The 19,028-nt window shown below is 39.7% G+C and overlaps 1 protein-coding gene across 2 annotated transcripts; it reads right to left on the bottom strand.

The window, feature by feature from the left end:
* Positions 1–11,201: 11,201 nt before the first annotated feature.
* Positions 11,202–18,159, bottom strand: LOC121980752. Of its 2 annotated transcripts, none has more exons than XM_042532946.1 (7): positions 16,677–18,159; positions 14,045–14,163; positions 12,830–13,420; positions 12,449–12,758; positions 11,912–12,077; positions 11,664–11,766; positions 11,202–11,595 (listed from the first exon to the last, which is right to left on the bottom strand). In XM_042532946.1, exons 1-7 carry the CDS (start codon positions 17,727–17,729, stop codon positions 11,478–11,480), a joined length of 2,460 nt encoding a protein of 819 aa, XP_042388880.1. In that variant the 5' UTR covers positions 17,730–18,159; the 3' UTR covers positions 11,202–11,477. The 2 variants fall into 2 exon arrangements, with proteins under 2 accessions (XP_042388880.1, XP_042388879.1); XM_042532945.1 differs by having other exon boundaries at positions 12,830–13,426; positions 16,677–18,158.
* Between the last annotated feature and the right edge of the window lie 869 nt (positions 18,160–19,028).

Genomic DNA, 19,028 nt, shown 5'->3' with positions numbered 1-19,028 from the left:
TTACTAACTTAGTCTAATTATTTAAACTTTATTAAAACTATTTTAACTTGTCAAAATCATTTTACATTTTTTTTCTAGTAGTTATTAATTAGTTGTTACAATATTTGTATTAGCTAGTTGTAACTGTTGGAACTCCAAGGTTGTTTTGGTGTGATAACAAGTTAAGTTAGGTAATGTCGTATTTTTAACCTTGTGTCTAAGTGTGCAGAAGCTTAGGAGCACAGGGAATCGAGCAAAAGACGCAGCTAGCGAGAAGGACGGCACGGGAGGGAGCCGATGAGCTCGGTGCGTCTGAGGTACGAGGCGTTGAGGAAGAGTATGCGGGCGGACGAGAAGGAGGCTCGCGGTGTTTCCGAGGGACGAGAAGCCGGAGTGGAAGGTTACTCGAGAAGGCCGAAATTAGATTCGGGTGAGCCTTATTTCGGTTGGCTGAAATCACCCGGACCGAGTCGAGCAGCACGAGAGCAAAGGGTCTGGACCAAAAGTCAACTTGGTTGACTTTAGTGGTCCGGGCCCCCGAAACCATTTCGGGCACCCAGAGTTGACTTTTGACTAGGATCGCGTCAAACGCGATCCGTTACGAAGGGGATAAAAGTTTATCCCCTCCCAGGCACCTGGAAGTTTATCCCCTCCCAGGTGCCTGGAACCCTTCCAGGCGCCCCGACCAAGACTATAAATACAGTCTTAGTCTAGAATCTTCAAATCAATTCAAGAATTAGCAATCCAACACTTGTGTGCTTTCATTTCTACTTTAGCTTCTGTTTTTTATGCTTTCACTGTTGTAAGAGGCTTCTCCGCCTGAAAGAGATATTCTAGTGCACGTTTCATTCCTTGGATTAACAACCTCTTTGGTTGTAACCAAGTCAAGTCTGTGAGCCTCTTTCTATTTATTACTTTTTGTTTATTTAATTTATGCAAGTGTTTATTTGAAAGTTCGAGAAGTGTTGTTTGTTTTATTTTTTAGGCTATTCAACCCCCCTTCTAGTCGGCCGCCGCGATCCAGCAAGTGGTATCAGAGCCAAGTTGCTTCAGGAGGACTATCTGCCGATCGAAGCAAAGACGATGACCGGACCGAGCATATACCCGCCGAAGATCGAAAGGGAATTCACTACTTGGAAAAAGTGAATGCAGGTATTTTTTTAAAACCGATTTTGATTTATTATTAATTATAGAATTCGGTTTTGTAGCACCAGAGGGAAAAGAGAAGTATCAGTGGACAAAAAAGGAGCAGCCCGACTACGTGGCAAATGGCAAAGCTGAGTACCATCTGTTGAGCGTTCTTCGGCCACAAGAAGTCAACTGAATCGGCAACTACGACTCCGCGAAGGAACTTTAAGAGAAGTTTCTTGAGCTGCATGAAGGGACGTCTGAAGCCAAGCTCGCAAGACGGGATCTACTTCGCAACCAGCTCACCAACCTGCGATTTGGAGAAGACGAAACAACTGTGCATCTACACTCGAGAGTCAAAGAGCTTATCACCGAACTTTCGAATATCGGAGAAAAGGTAAGTAACCAAGATTCGCTCAGGTATGCACTAAATTCTTTTCCTAGAAATATGAAATGGGCATCACTAGTAGATGTCTTTTATATTTCTAAAGATTTAGAAAAAATTACTTTAGAAGAATTATTCTCGACATTTGAAGTGCATGAATCAAAATGTGCAGGTACGAAGGAGCCCAAGCACAACGTCACCTTCAAAGCATCGAGAGACGAACCTGAGTCAGAGTCCTCTCTCGACGACGAGGAAATGGTTATGATGGTAAGACGTTTCAAGAAATTTTGTAAATCTAAAAATACTAATCATTCGCAGGGTAGAAAGAAAAGAACGATCTGCTGCTACTACTACAACGAAGAAAGGCACGTCAAGGATAACTGCCCCAAGCTGAGGAATAAGGACAAGGACAAAGGTAAAAAGTCTGTCAAAAAACGCAAGGTCTTAAAAGCAACGTGGGATGATACGTCGTCCGAATCGGAAGTCGAGGCCTTCTCCAGACTTGCATTAATGGCAAGTTATCAAGACGACGACTACGAGTCAAGCTCTTCCGAAATGAGTATCGAGAGCATCGATCAAGGGGGAGCTACGTTGAAAGATAACAGCAGTCAGCGGGAGACACGGACAACGAGATCGATAAGGTAAATCAGGTACGATCTCTTCCTCCCGATAAACTATTTAAGTTTATTAAATTGTTAACTAAGGATTGTTGTAAGTTAGAAAAAGGAATAAAAAATTTAAAAGTAATACTAGCTAAATCTTGCCCTTTAGAAGAGTTAGACAAATTAAAATTAGAAAATGATAATTTAAAATTACAAGTAAATAACTTGAAAACCGTGCATACTCATCTAATACAAATGTTAGAAAATTTAATAATCTAAATTTGTATTTTAGATGCCACAAGGGACAAATTAGGAATATTTTAAAAAGGTATGTCCCTAAGAAATTTTTAGTTAATCTAGTAGGATGGAACATATATTGGGTTCCAAAGTCCTGTTTAACTTGAACTATTAATTAGATTCAGAGCTTTCAACGAGAAAATTAGATATTAAATTTCTTTATGAGGCTTTGTCTAAAAAAGTGGTTGTTGCTCCAATAAGCAAGAAAGCCTAGTGTCTCACCACTGTCTGGAAGCTAAAATATTGAAATAAAATGTTTAATTAACTTTTTGATAAAATATTAAGATTGAAATTTAATAATGCCTTAAAAAGTTTTTCAAACATTTTTTTGAAAATCTTCAAAAATATTTTTTTATATACTTAGAAAAATTCTCAAAAAAAAATATTTTTGCCTAAGTTAAAATTTCTTTTGAAAATTAGAAATTGTTGCTTAAATTTCTTTTTACTCAGAAAGTTTTTTTTACCTAAAGTTTTACTTAGAAAATTCTCAAATATTTAAGTTAGAAAAATTCTTTCAAAAATATTTCTTTTTGCAAAATATCTAACTTAGAATTTTTTTTAACTTAGAATTTTTTTAAGAAACTTAGATTTTTTCTTGGAACCCCATTTTTTTATGTGATTAAAGGGGGAAAAGGAAAAGTATAAGTCTAGGGAGAGGTAGACCAATTATTTTCTTTCTACAATTTCTCTATCTTTTTGCACTTTATTGCAATATTAGTTATTTCTTTTTATGGTTATTTACCCTAACTTAACTTGGGTTGCTCACATAAAAAATGGGGAGATTGTTGGAACCCCAAGGTTGTTTTGGTGTGATCAACAAGTTAAGTTAGGTCCTTTCGTGATTTTAACCTTGTGTCTAAGTGTGTAGGAACTTAGGAGTACAGGGAGTCGAGCAAAAGACGCAGCTAGTGAGAAGGACGGCACGGGAGGGAGTCGACGGGCTAGGTGCATCTGAGGTACGAGGTGCTACGAAAGAGTACACGGGCGGATGAGAAGGAGGCGCGCGACGTTTCTGAGGGACGAGAAGCCGGAGCGGAAGGTTGCTCGAAAAGGTCGAAATTGAGTTCGGGTGAGCCTTATTTCGGTTAGCTGAAATCACCCAAGCGAGCGGAGCCGGAGCGAAAGACCCGAACCGAGGTGAGCAGCACCGGAGCAGAGGGCCTGAACGAAAAGTCAACTTGATTGAATTTGTTGGATCGAGAAGCGCTAGAGGGGGGTGAATAGCGCTCGTGGCTTTCACTCATTTCAGATTCGTAAAACTCGTTCAGAATAAAGCAGCGGAAAGATTAAAAGAAATAAGTACAAACACAGAAGACACCAAGGGTTTACTTGGTTCGGAGCCTTGAGCGACTCCTACTCCAAGGCCCGCGATCATTGTTCACTTTCGGTAGGCAACAACTATAATATCGTAAAATGTACAATTTAGTATTATAGTAAATGCAATAAAAGAAACTATACCGACAACTCAAAAATAGAAATCTCGAAGTTCCGGGTCATCGGGGACTCGTCGTAGCTCAGTCGGATTGTCTCGTTGGCAGTATACAGCTCAAAGATGTCTTGGAAGGTGATGCTGTAGCTGCTGCCTCGAGATAGCCTTTTATAGGCTGTTGGAGGCGCCTTGAAGCCACTCTGAGGCGCCTCAGACTATGCAAGTCAGCCGCGCAGATGAGCGAAGAAACGGTCGCATCTTATCCTGCTTGAGGCGCCTCCATGGCCAGTCTGAGGCGCCTCCATGCAGTCTGAGGCGCCTCAAGCTCCTTTGAGGCACCTCCAAGTAGTGTTGTGCGCAAACTTCACTTTGCACCCGAGGCGCCTCCAAGCTCCATAGAGACGCCTCAGACACTGTTCATCCGAGGCTTAACCTTGTTCTTTTGTACCTGCAAGACATGTTAGACCCAAAACACAAGCATATCCTGCAAAACAAAAGTTAACACATATAATATCATAAATATAAAGTTTGACAGTCATCAGACTGTCCGGTTCTGACTTTGGATTTCCTACCGGAAACCCTAGGTCGAACCGACGTCTACTGCTCCCTCTTCCTGGGAGCGCGTCCTCACCTACTCCACTCAGGAGAGTTTACCTTTGCTCAGCGTCCGTTGCTTCTGGTCTTCATGCTGGACGTCCAGTCCACGACCCGTCCAGACTTCTACCCGGTTTGCGACACCAGGATTTCAACCTAGGGTCATCGCCCCTAGGATTTTTGCCCGAAGCTCCGACCCGCCTAGACTTTCTGCATAGGGTTACCACCCCCTATGACCTAGGGTTACTACCTCCTAGGGTTTTCCCCTTGTCTAACCGCAGCTAGGACTTTCCTGAAACACTCAATCATACACATTAGATAACAATTAAACTTAACTTTGAATCCCTTTGCCATTATCAAAACTTGAGTTCGTTTGTCGGATGCTTCCCGCACCAACAATCCCCTCCTTTTTTATTATGGCAACCGAAATTCAAAGTTAAGTAAAAATATGCAATAATGATAAAATAAGCACAAGCATAAATAAAACATAAGCACATACAAAGCTCCCCTTTAATAGAAGCTCCCCCTTAACAAAAATTTTCTTTTTGTTTTGAATTTTCTTTAATTTTCTTATACTCTCCCCCTTTGCCATATATCAAAATAAATAAGAGAGAAAAATGAGTATAGAAATAAACACTTAGGGGGTGCTTGGTTCACATAAGGGAATGTGAATGAGAATGAGATTGATAGAAGTGGGGAATGGGAATGGGGGGTTTCCCATTCCCCTCCTTTTGCTAGGGAATGGTTCATTCCCATGTTTGGGGTAATGAATCCATGGGACCCACCATTAATCCTCCCAACCAAACATCCACTTTCAATCCCTTTCCCATTCCCCACTCTCATTCCCTCCAACCAAGCACCCCCTTAGCTCTTTTAAAATAAGTTTTCTTGTAAATGTTTAGCTAAGTTAGAAAATTTTCCATAAGTTTGGAATCACAATTTTTTCAAGGATTTTAAAATTTAAGTGTGAGAAATAATTTTTAAAATTTTCAAATAATTTCAAAAGTATGCTTTTAAAAGATTTTTCAAAGCATTTTGAAAGATTTAAGTGAATTTTTTTAAATAAGTTTTTGAACTAATTTTTCAAAGAATTTTAAAATAAGTTTTAGAAATAATTTTCAAAGGATTTTAAAATAAGTTTTAGAAATGATTTTCACAGGAATTTTTAAATAATTTTTTGGAGAATTTTTAAAATGATTTTTCAAATAATTTTTTTTAAAGAATTAAAATGATTTTTCAAATAATTTTTTAAAGAATTTTTAAAATCATTTTTCAAATGATTTTTAAAGAATTTTTAAAATAATTTTTTTAAAAAAATTTCAAATGATTTTTAAAGAATTTTTAAAATGATTTTTTTTAAAGAATTTTAAAATAATTTTTAAATGATTTTTAAAATGATTTTTTCAAAAGAATTTTAAAATAAATTTTTTAAAAATATTTTCAAATTTATTTTAAAATAATTTTACAAATAATTTCTAAAATATTTTTCAAATGATTTTTAAAGAATTTTAAAATGATTTTTAAAGGATTTTTAAAATGATTTTTAAAGAACTTTCAAATAATTTTTAAAAGATTTTTCAAATGATTTTTAAAGAATTTTTAAGATGATTTAAAAAAAAATTCAAATAATTTTTAATGGATTTTTCAATTGATTTTTAAAGGATTTTTCAAATGATTTTTTAAAGATTTTTTTAAAATGGTTTTTAAAAGATTTTTCAAATGTTTTTTAAAAGATTTTTTTAAAAATAATTTTTAAAAGATTTTTCAAATGATTTTTAAAGGATTTTTCAAATGATTTTTAAAAGATTTTTAAAAGATTTTTCAAATGATTTTTAAAGAATTTTACTTAATTTTTAAATTATGTTTAAAAGATTTTAAAAATGGTTTTTAAAAGATTTTTCAAATAATTTTTAAAGGATTTTTAAAATAAAGGTTGATTGAGTTTAGTTGATTTTAATTAAATTTGATTAAATTTTTGAATATTTTGAACTTATTTGAACGTAGATCCATCTCACCCGATTCTAAATTATCAATCAGGTAATCTTAAGTAATTTTGTGAGATGATTATCTTTAATTTAGGTTATTTGTAAGAATTAATTTACATTTGAGTTAAACTTAGAGTTTCCAATTAGTCAATTAAATGTCTTTCCATGATTGATTCTCAGGTCAGGGCGAGACTCTACGCCTTCTTGGGTATGAGATCATCCACCCCTTCCTAGACAGAATCGCTCAAAGAAATATATATTTAATTTTCTTTTTGAAACTCCTAGATTTAACTAGCAAGTGTAAATTACGCTTAGATCCTTAAGCTATCCTAGTCTAAGCATGTAAGGAAAATAAATAAACAAGCATCAATCAATTTTATCTATCTATTGAGATAATTTTTCTATTAGCTCCCCCTGGATCATAGCCTCGATATGGTCTATCAAGGAAATGGATCTGATCCTTGGGGACCCAATAGTGGCCAGATCCAAATTGATTAACCAAGTTTGACTTGGGGACCCATGCTTGAATTATGTTTCTATTATATCTATTTACTAGAGATAGATATGATTTATACTTACTTTTAGTTTTGAATCCAAGTCCGGACTTGTTGTAAACGACTCGCTGTTTTCCAAGAATCAGATCCAGATTCTTGGAACCCATGGTGAACCGTTCCAACGTGTCCTTGAATTCTTTAATTTGAGTTTTCAATTTGAAATTTTCTTCCTCAAGTTGTTGGACTTCAGTTGAAATTCCAATTTGAACTTGCTTAGTTAAAGAACTCGATTCAGTCGCTTCCTTAAGGGTTGTTACTTCCTTTTGGAGCCACTTGACCCGGATGTTGGATTTTGCCAATTTTTTTAACAAGTTACTAATTTTTACAATTAATCTAAATGGGTTTCGGTGAGTAGGGCACTTACAGTGAGGTTCGGTCCTTCGGAAATGGATGCGGATCCGTGGCTTCGCTCGGACTCGGTGTCTGACTCACTCTCGGTTTCGTCAAGGTTTACTTGTACTGGCAACGTGAGGAAGCTTGTCGATTCTTCTTCGTCGCACTGGGATTCATCTGATGATTCAGACCAAGTTGCCTGCAACGCCTTCTTCCTTTGTTGCTTTCGATTTGGACAGTCCGGCTTGTAGTGCCCCTTCTAGTTACAGCCGTAGCAAGTGACTCTAGTCTTGTCCTTTGTGTTCGTTTGAGTCACCTTTTTTGACTTGCATATCTTCCGTATGAGCTCTATCAATTTGGAAGTAACTTCGTCTTCGTCCTCTGTGTTTGATTCGTCTTTGGACTCGGGTTTGGTTTTGCGCCTTGATGTCGGTTCGCACGTTCTGCTAGTACATGCAACAAAAGCTATACCCTTTTCGACCGGGTGTGCATTAATCTGCTCATGCAACTCAAATTCAGAAAACATTTCATCTAATTTAATAGAATAAAGATCCTTGGAAACCTTGTAAGCATCTACCATGGATGCCCACAAGATATTTCTTGGAAAGGCGTTTAAGGCATACCTTATGATGTCCCTGTTCTCCACCCTTTGGCCGATCGCATGAAGCCCATTGAGTAGGTCCTGGATGCGTGCATGGAGCTGGCTAGCCATCTCACCTTCTTGCATTTTACTATTGTATAATTTATTGAAAATTAAGTCGCGCTTACTTACTTTAGCATCGGAGGTGCCCTCGTGCAGCTCGATTAGTTTGTTCCATAACTCTTTTGCACTTGAGAATGGTCTAACTCTGTTGAGTTCTTCTTTTGAAAGGCCGCATTGTAGCATGCAAGTCGCTTTGGCATCAACTTCCACCTTTTTCTTTATGCTAGCATCCCAGTTGATGCATGAGACGAGTTCTTCGGTGCCGTCGCGTGGAAGCTCGAGATCGGTCTGGATAATGATCCACATCTCGACTTGTGTCTTGAGGTGGTATTCCATTCGGTTCTTCCAATAGGCAAAGTCCTCGCCGGAGAAAAGTGGCAGATGGACTGTGCTAAATCCTTCTTGAAGGGCTATTTAAAAAGCCTACACACTAAAAAAGAGAAAAACAACTGGTCCCAGGACTTGATTCTGGATTAGTAGTGCGAGAGAGGGATAAAGATAACAAGTAACTAATTTTGGGAAAAAATAATAATAAAATATTTAAAAAATATATAAAAAATATTATTTCAAATTTTTGAAAACGTGATATTTTGCTAATATGGACCAATGGTGAAAAGATGACAATGAATTTTTCGAAATTAATTTTGGAGGGAAAAAACGAAGGCGTAAGGTTTTATTTTTACCCTATAAGAACGAGAAAGCGACGAAAAAAAATGCTCGAACGGTAGTTGTATCAATTCAGAGCAACCCCGCTCTGATACCAATTATTGGATCGAGAAGCGCTAGAGGGGGGATGAATAGCGCTCGTGGCTTTCACTCGTTTCGGATTCGTAAAACTCGTTCAGAATAAAGCAGCGGAAAGATTAAAAGAAATAAGCACAAACACAGAAGACACCAAGGGTTTACTTAGTTCGGAGCCTTGAGCGACTCCTACTCCAAGGCCCGCGATCGTTGATCACTTTCGGTGGGCAACAACTATAATATCGTAAAGTGTACAATTTAGTATTACAGTAAATGCAATAAAAGAAACTATACCGACAACTCAAAAATAGAAATCTCGAAGTTCTGGGTCGTCGGGGACTCGTCGTGGCTCAGTCGGATTGTCTCGTTGGCAGTATACAACTCAAAGATGTCTTGGAAGGTGATGTTGTAGCTGCTGCCTCGAGATAGCCTTTTATAGGCTGTTGGAGGTGCCTTGAAGCCACTCCGAGGCGCCTTAGACTATGCGAGTCAGCCGCGCGGATGAGCGAAGAAACGATCACATCTTATCCTACTTGAGGCGCCTCCATGGCCAGTCTGAGGCGCCTCCATGCAGTTCGAGGCGCCTCAAGCTCCTTTGAGGCGCCTCCAAGTAGTGTTGTGCGCAAACTTCACTTCTTTGCACCCGAGGCACCTCCATGCTCCATGGAGGCGCCTCGGACACTGTTCATCCGATGCTTAACCTTGTTCTTTTGTACCTACAAGACATGTTAGACCCAAAACACCAGCATATCATGCAAAACAAAAGTTAGCACATATAATATCATAAATATAACATTTGATTGTCATCGGACTGTCCGGTTCTGACTTTGAATTTCCTACCGGAAACCCTAGGTCGAACCGACGCCTACACGTAGATCCAGCCGTCGAATTCAAACCGTCAGACGTTGTGTCAAAGCTTGTCGCTTCGGGCGTGCGGCGACTGCGGTAGGGACGCGTGGCATTCCCTCACTGGCTTGCATTTAATGAGTGTGTGCTCGGCCTTAATGGAGGTGATCTGCATGAATTTCAAAGAGATTCTGGTGACGTCAGCATTGACCGCACACATCCGAGAACACTGGAGGAGAAATCCCAAGTGCAAATACTTAGAGCACCGATCGGCTACAAGGGTCGGTCTCGTGGCCGACTAACACTCCTTGACAAACCGATCGGAGTTCTACCAATATGATGGTCGATCAGCCAACTGATCTCTATGCTTCTTTTTGTCCAGTTAGTCGGACCTGCAGCCTTCTTCGACTAGACTTGAGGGGGAGGCACATGCATGTGTGATCCGGTGATAAGGGCCCACCCCTCAAAGGGTCGTTGCTACTGTGGAAGTCAAAGCTTAGGCGATCAACGCCCCTGTATCGCTGGCCAGTCTGACAACCGACTTGTCTGACCGGGGCGAAGGATAGCCAGGCTGATATCAACCCAATGTTACCACAGCTTGGTCGCATACCGAGCTTCCGACGCTCAGAAAACCATGTGCCGGCGAGGCACACGCCGAGTGGCCAGCTCGCTCGGACTTAAGTCGAACCTCAGAACCGGAGAAATGGGAGCACAATCAAGCAGTCACACTCAGATATATCGCGACACAACAGCGAAACTCGGACAGTGGAATGTTAGCCGAGCAACCAACCCACTCGGCCCAAGGGCTAGACACCCGGACGGTTGAGGGCTGGCTGAGCGGCCATCCCACTCGGCCCACTAACAGACAAAAGGTGGATTAGCCGATATCCTTGTGGGAACTCGTGTCATCGACGGACGGTATGGTTGGCGGCATGGCCGGGCAGAGGATCGTACGATGGGAGCTTCCACTTTCATGTCAGAGATATGCTCGGGTCATTGAGGTATGGTGTCAGAGACGCTTTCCTGACATGTCTTTTCAGAGAAAGATTTGAGAAGCGTGCACGTCTCGAAAAACATGCATGCGTGCTCCCGGTAGTCCTATATAAGGAGCACCAAGGTTCAACGGAGGTATGCATAATTTCTACTATAGCTACACTGTTACTTTGCTTCTCCGCCTCCTTACTTATACATCGCCGAAGACTGACTTCAGCGTCGGAGGGCCATCGCTGGGGAACCCCTCCCTGGCTTAGCATTGACATTATTGTGGTTGCAAGTTCACCCTATTCGAAGTCCACGCATGATCAACAAGAGTATCACGTTCTCTCAGCGCTCATCGCCTCCACTCTCGGACAGGATTATATATTATTTAATATGGTATTATCATGTAAATATAATCTATTTCTTCTATATTTTATTTATTTTATTATAATATAGTATTAATCATGAACCAAACAAATCATTATTATTACAATTTACTTTATAAATAGTTCAATCTACTGAACCCTAAATAAATTTTCACATTTTAAATTTTAAAAAATGAAGGAAAAAAAAATACAAACCAAATACTCTTTTTCCCATATCATCATCCCTAATTCGGGAATGTTAACTCAAAGATCATTTCAAAGTAAGCTTGCAAATAGTTATAATCTAACTTCAAATGGAAATTGATACAAATCGCCAATTTAATTGCATTATTAAACATAAATGATGAGAGGAAGAAGGTGCCATTTACAAGTACACTCAACAGTCCCCACATTTCTAAGTATGTTAACATTTCGCTAAACCTGGTAGAACAACCACCATCGATCGATCGATACATCTTCGATGCATCCAAGAATCTCCCGGTCAGTAAAACTACTAATGGCTCCCCCCATCTTCATTTTCTATCTTGTTAATCATACCTACACTATCGAGTAGGCTCGAATCACCTCGACAATGGGCGCGCGGCACAACGGGCACTTGCCGTCATCTCGAGCCAACTCATGCGCACATCGTGAACAGGTGCACATGTGTCCACATCTGGATGTCACAAAGGAATGTGAAAAAAAAGGTCGATAACAATGATACAATCGATAGAAAATTTTAACCTGTAAAGAAGAGAGTCAATTTGATTATCACAGCAGACGCAACAAATCCCTTTTTTGACATGATTCCAGTTTGTGCCATCAATTAGTAAGTGCTGGCTGTCTCCTGAATAAAAGTAATGTAAGCTGGTAATACGACAAACTGATTTCTACAAAAATGTAGCCGAGAAAAATTTAAATGTAGATTTGAAGCATTGTCTAAAGTTTAAGATCAAAGAGAGCGGGTGTATTGCTGAAAAGAAGCTACTGACCATGTGATCCTACAGAATGGTTAAGTGCTGCTGAAACCTCTTGTCTAACTGTACGCTGCAACTCTAATTGCATATCCATGCATGCCTCTAACATACTGTGCATCTGGCTCATCACTTGCTGAAGCTTAGCCATGTCAGTCCTCAGATCATTAATGATATCCCATTCCTGCACCAATAAATTAAAACAACTTCAGACATGGAATTATAGAAAGATTATGAAAGTTTCAAGGTTGGAACTAAAGATGCTTTTAGTGAAGTGAAATGTACTGAAATGGAATTGTAATTAGAATAGAATGATAAGTGAATGGTCTTATTTCATTGGTTTGTTTGGCTACAATGGAATGGTATAGTTAGTAAAAGCATTTATTCTATATTTGACCCATTTCGTCTGGTCTGATTCTTCTGACCAATATTGGAACAGAATCATGAAGGGAATGAACTATTTTCTGATTCCACCCTGCTAATCGCACCACAATAGTGAAATGAGGCAATTTCTAATTCATGCTAAAAATCACTAGACTAAGAGATCTAGCTTACAATTTCAGACCGGCGAATGCTCGGACGATTCCAACTGCGGTGCCATAATGGCAATGGGGGTGGAGGAGGTGGCCGTGGCGGTTGTGCACCATGTGGTGGTCTAGCAGAAGCTTGTTGGCCTTGAACCACATCATCTGTTTGGCGTTGCTGATCGTCTTCTGGCAACTCACGGTTAGGCATTCCTTGCATGCCCCGCTGAAATGGTTCATGCCCCTGCCCCTGCCCCTGTCCCTGTCTATCAATATATGACTGTACCAATTGGTCTAAACTTTCACGGAACCTACTGTGTAGAAGATTAGACACGCTCCTCCTGCAGCATATATGAAAAGAGGTTAAAAAGGGAACTTCCATACCGAAGTCCATTCGAATACCAGTGAGTACCTGCTTAAGAGTTCCTGAAGTTCCACATTGTACACGCTATCATCATCCCCAGATATAAATCTATTTGTTACATCAGGAAATGAATGTTGACTGCTAAAAGAGTGCAAAGGTCTATCTTGCCAGTTTGTTTCAGTTAATTGGGAATTATCATCATGCCAATTCTCATGTGCCTCCAGAATATGGTCATCTTGACCATCATCTTCATGAGTTTCATGAGGCCACTCCTGGTCTGCATGTTCCTGCCAGTCCCTGTCAGGTTCTTCTGCAGGGTCATCTTGCTGTACACTGTGCCCAACTTCAAGAGTCTGTTGCCGGCCAGTTTGCTCATTTTCTGTATCAGCCTCTAGCCGTTCATCTTCCTGAACTCCAGAATCTATCCAACTCATATCACTGCTGTGTGTCCTACTCTCTGTGCGAACTTCTAAATTCACCTCTGTTGTTTGATGGATACTTTGAGATTGGAATTGATCAGGTATCTCATCCAATAGCCCAGATTCTGTTGAAGGAGAGGATTCATTTCTGCTGTCATCAACATATTGGCTTCTTGCTTGAGGTGTTGTAGTAAGATCATTCTGAAGGCGAAATCCTTCCCTAGAACTAGAGGTTAACATATTTTTAATGGCAATTATATGCATACATATACATGATATGTGATATAGAATCAAATCAGATAAATATTTCTTTCAGGCAGTTTAAAGAAACTGTTTCTTATCCAAAAGAGTCATTCTTGTTAAATAGAGAACTTTCCCTGTCTCGTAATCATTTTGTGTACCAGATTCAGTTACTAATATCCACATTTTTTCCACAACAAAGAAGAATTCCTAAAACAGAAACTGAGCTGCTTTCTTTTTTAGGGAAGCTTAACAGCTATGTGGAAGGAGCAATCAGGTAGTTGAAAAGTTCAACACAAATCCAAATTAAGCACCAGTTAAATACTTGTCCACATCTAAAATCAAGTTCTACTCAATATAACCCTTCTTGCTAAAAATTTGTTGTTGATCTCATAAAGAGTTACCCACTAAATCTAGTAGACACAAATGCCACTTAGAACAAATTTGGGAACAAAATATATCACGAACACCAGAAAAGTTTTATCCTTGAGAACTACTGGATCAGCTCCGATAGTTGCTAATATTGTAGCACTAGAAAAATATTGAATTTAGTTGTTGCATGTTCAAAAGAATGAAATGTAATCTAAACAAGTATCAAACATACCTAAAGCCAGATACAGGATGATGTTGTCTAAGGTGACTTATTTCTCCAGCTACAACTGAATGTCGTTGACGATTCTCAATGGAACCACCAATGCGTAAGAATCTACCTCGAAGAACAGACTGGAAGATGGTTCTCATTTAGTTTTGAAATCAGTCAAAAGAAAAATAAAGAAAGTAAAGGACCCAAGAAATCAGCATAAAGAATAACATCCATTGTAAATAGAAGTATAAGATCTGGGTTTAAGACCTTGAAGTTCTTTACAGTTTACACTAGAGCAGGTATATCAGTTCAATACTACACTGTTGTATTAAGTTTTTTTTACATTGTCAGACTTGACAAATGCTGCAAGCTCAAAGTTGCATCGCTCTTCATCTGCATATAAACTAAAAATATTTGCTGAGTTTAATAAATTCGCAGTTCAAATATCGAACCTGTAACTCGCAGAACTAACTGTTGTATTGCACCAGTAATATTCAGGCAGAAACATAATTTCTGTTTAATATTGGCAAACTTTTCTAAGTCACTGACAGTAATAAATAATGGATATACGAAGAGAAGAGCCTCATCTATCAGAGGTAAAAAAACTAAACATGAAATTATGCCTAGAATCGAAAGAAAATTAAAATTAAAAATATTTTTTGAAAACTCTTATGTTCTAGAAAAACTCCTACTTTTCTTGTTTCCACAAGAAAGTTTCCATTATGAAAACTAGCATGTACACTAAGTTTAAATCTCATGCAACCTGAAATATAGACTTTGCCAACACGAGGATATACCATGGCATGAACCATCATAAATTCAGAACTGATGATTTAATACAACAAGACCAAAGGCATCAATCAGGGCACAGTCTCAAATTTATGCTTACAAATTTCTTCATCAAATAATTACAATCACATCCCCATTGGTTTTGGAGCATAAAATGAATCAACAGTTTATATAAATATTTCTTTGTAGTGATTCAAATCTGAAAACTAGGTTTTCTCATGTTGGTCAAAAAGAGCTCAAGGCTCCTGATACTTCTCTTTGTTAGAGTTAATAACTATATGAGTGATAATGAAGGTTCAAGTCCCAATACAGTTTGTCATTAGGTGTTATCTTTATGTCTTATATAAAAACATAGTTTTTTATTTTGGAATTCTCTCTCTAGAACTTCTAGCATGATGTCTTGCTCCACTCCCACACAGTAATGCTGCTAATTGCCAGAACATAGCACCATGTTAAAAGCTATTCCACACTGCCGGTAACTATCTGATGACTATCTCAGCAGGGAAGGATAGAGGAAGGTCTGAGAACGTGTTTCTAGTGGCTGGGAAGAACGGCAAGTATCTTCAACTGCCAGTTAACAAGGTGGCAATGGCGTCATTGCGTCAACAGGCATGCTTCTCCTTCCCCATCCTTTTTTCACCTATATCCTATTTCTCTTCTTCTCCCTAAATGGTTGAGTCCCTCCCTCCACAATATGCCCATATCAGCATGGTTGACCTAAGCTCAACCAATACAGTGTGTTGGCACAAGATGTCACAGGTTCAAAATCAATTTCTGAACTAAAATTAGTTCAGAACAATATTCTGAACCTTGTACTACGTTGTTGTAAATGATTCCTTTTATCGAGAATAATAAAATTTTATCACTCCCATCTTGGAGTCAAAGCAAGTAAAACAATGGCAAGTATTTTCTTCTTTCAATCCCCTTAAAAGACCATCTGTTCGATTGATATGACAGCAACCTCCCTTGCCTTCATCATCACACCTTAATCCGGCCATGGTCTCCCTCCCTCCTAGTGAATCATGGTACTTCACAAAATGCCGTGATAATTTATGTAATCCAACCAAATATTTTCTCTCTCTCTCTCTCAACTCCCTTAAATTACCTATTAGTCGATTAATAAAAGGGTTGTTGCGTTAGGGAAAATGCCCCCGTGATTTATCCCCTTTGTGGGGCTGCCCTGGAGGGGCCACTAAGATGATGACTTTACCTATTAGTCCATTATTAGTTATATTACAAAGTAAAGGATGAAGCTGTTAAGTTGGGAAAACCATCTAGAATTACTCTGTATTTAATTGCATGAAGAAACCAAAGCTTGTCCGACTCACACTCAAAGACCTTGTTTCCAAAGTCGAATTAAAAAAATGCAACTCAAATACAGTGTTTTAGTGGATAAGGAGTCAAAATGTTTGCAACTCTAGGAAGAAAACACCTAAGAAAACTTACTGTTAATTTCATGAAAGGAAAAGAGAACTCCTCCATGCAAGATCTGAACAAAAACAATCAATGCAACAAGAATTGGAGAATGAAAAAAAAAAAGAATGAATCCTAGAAGAGAGGACATGGCAGTTATGAGGTTGATTTACAATAGCATACCCGACAATAATGAAGGAACATCACTATAGCTAGCAAACGTAATGACAATCGCAATGGCTACTATAGCACCAACACAATATGGTGCAAAGCTATTGAAAACCATGTCCACAGGCTTTCTACATAACTTAGCTTCATCATAGAAGACATATATTGAATGCAATATATAAAAAAAGAATGGAGGCATTGCTCAATTAAAAACTATCCATGTTGATTGACATCCAATACTTCAAAATTAAAGGCAAATCATGAATGAACTCCAAATTCTGACCTGTATCCGACTGTGATGAGAGAAATGTGAAACGGGCCGCCGCTCAGACAATTCCTGAAGCTCCCTTTCTCTCTCCCGGACATTTCTCATGACCAAATCATGGCGAGCCAGTCTTCCCCTGATATTCAGCAAGTTCCTCCGGGTGGGTTCAGGACCTTCACGACTTGAGACTGATTCACCCCTCTCCTGCTCCTCCCTCCTGCTAGCACGAACATCCCTCTGCTGGCTCACAGTTTGCATCCACTCCCTCACCAATCTTACCCTCTCACGCTCTCTCTCACCAACCCACTCACTCCTTGGACTACTTGAACTACCACTTCCTGGAAAAATTTGTGAAGCAGTGTCTTCCATGGCAATGTCCGTCATCCAACCACTAACAATCTGCCTTACCCTCTCCCTCTCTCTAACCCCGCCATCTCTAATGCCAAGGGAATGCTCTCTGCTCAAACCCTGATCCTCAATATCGTTGCTAACGCTAGCAACAACCGATAAATTTCTTAGCACCAGAGATCCATGGCTCTCTGGCTCATCACGCTCATTGATGTTTACGTCAGTCGGAGACGGAGTGGGTCTCCTCCGCTCCCTAGCTACCGACTCGCCCTCGAGTTCGCGCCACCTCTGTAAAACTGAGGGTGGCGCCCTGGCGGACACGGGGCGTTCGACGGAGGACTGCGCCCGTCGCGTCTCGCGGAGGAAGGAGGCGTCCAGCATCGACACGGCGTGGAGGCGCGCGAGCGCCATGAGCTCCGACTCCCGATTCCTCCGCTCAATGTTATTGATAATTATCTCTTCCGCCTGCCGCGCCGCCCAGCGGCTCAAGATCCGATCATGCCGCCTGGCGGCGGCCGAGGTCTCGGCGAGGTCGTCGCCTTCGAGGTCCGATCTCCGGCGGCGTCGGGCGATCTGGTCGACGCTCTCGCCCTCGCCCCCGCCGGGGCCAGCCTCGTCCGCCTCCTCGTCGGCGCACGCGTCCCCGCGGCGGGGGCGCGGAAGCAACTCCTCGAGCCGGTGCCGGAACTCCCGATCCGACTCCTTGTGCCGGAAATCCACCATTCGTGCATGCGCCAATCCGCAAAATCAAACTTTCAACTCTACAACCCTCCGACCTCCATCAAGATCCAAACTTTGAGGGCGCAGTCGCGTGGTGGAGAGCAGAGGAGAGGGAATGGCGATCGATATATAGAAGTGGAAAACAGCCAAAAAGTAACGATTTTGCAGCAAAACCAAACTTTCAACTCCACAACCCTCCGACCTCCATCAAGACCCAAACTTTGAGGGCCAGGTCGCGTGGTGGACAGTAGAGGAGAGGGAATGGCGATCGATATATAGAAGGGGGAAACAGCCAACAAAAAAAAAAAAAAAGCAGCGATTTTGCAGCGGTTCTTCTTCTGGGGGCAAGAGAGGTAGAAGAAGCGGAAGAGGCGATGCCGATCCCGAGAAGAAGGAAGAAAGAAGAGGGAAGAGAACAGGAGAGAGGCAGAGAAGCGGCGATAACCATAAAGAAAAGGAAAGAAAGAAAAATAAATAAATAAAAGGAAATAATTGATAATAAGAATTAAAATGAGTGCCACGTGGATTTTGTCTCTTTCTTACGAGCCTCCGCTTCTGCTACTACTTTTCTGTGGCGATGGTGAAAGCCAACAAGAAATGTGGAGGGGGCTGCATGATGGGGATCCAACGGACCAGGATTGATCTCGTGACTTTTGTCTTCGAGAAATAATTTAATCTGTTTTTTTTTTGGCAAAATTCAAAAGTACGCCCTTTATTTCCGTTTTTTTATTTACATATCTTTATTTTAATACTACAGGAAAAACTATTAATTACATATCAGTCAAATTACTTTATATTATAATAATTATGATCATAATTATTATAACTTATAACGGATTTATATATCACATTTGACCTGTGATATATCATAATTTAATGTTAAAAAAATGAAAAAATCCAACCTCAACATTATTCCTTGTTATTTTATTTAAAAAATAAATAAATATAAATTCTATTCGAGTGGTTAGGTAATTATTTTTTAGAAAAATAATTTTTTTAAGGGTGCTAGAAATGTGGAATAAAGTAAATTCCATTTGTTGAATTAATATTTTAATTAAACTAGGAGAATAATTTTGTCACTAGTTTAGTTTGACACGTGTGAATTTATTAGTCTACCTATCTCCTCGTGTTCGACTCCGTCAGTGACTAAGTGCGCAAGACACCTAAAATGTATTTGGATGTGTGTCCAAAAATACATTTAGTTATGGACGGAGTCGGGCAACATAACACCCGTGAAATGTTATCTTACACTCATAGCATTCTATGAGCATCTAGGGTTAATTTTTATTTTAAACTTAGGAT

This window comes from Zingiber officinale, chromosome 5A (genome assembly GCF_018446385.1).
Source record: "Zingiber officinale cultivar Zhangliang chromosome 5A, Zo_v1.1, whole genome shotgun sequence".
NCBI classification, from domain to species: domain Eukaryota; kingdom Viridiplantae; phylum Streptophyta; class Magnoliopsida; order Zingiberales; family Zingiberaceae; genus Zingiber; species Zingiber officinale.
This window is presented reverse-complemented; position numbering and strand designations above follow the sequence as displayed.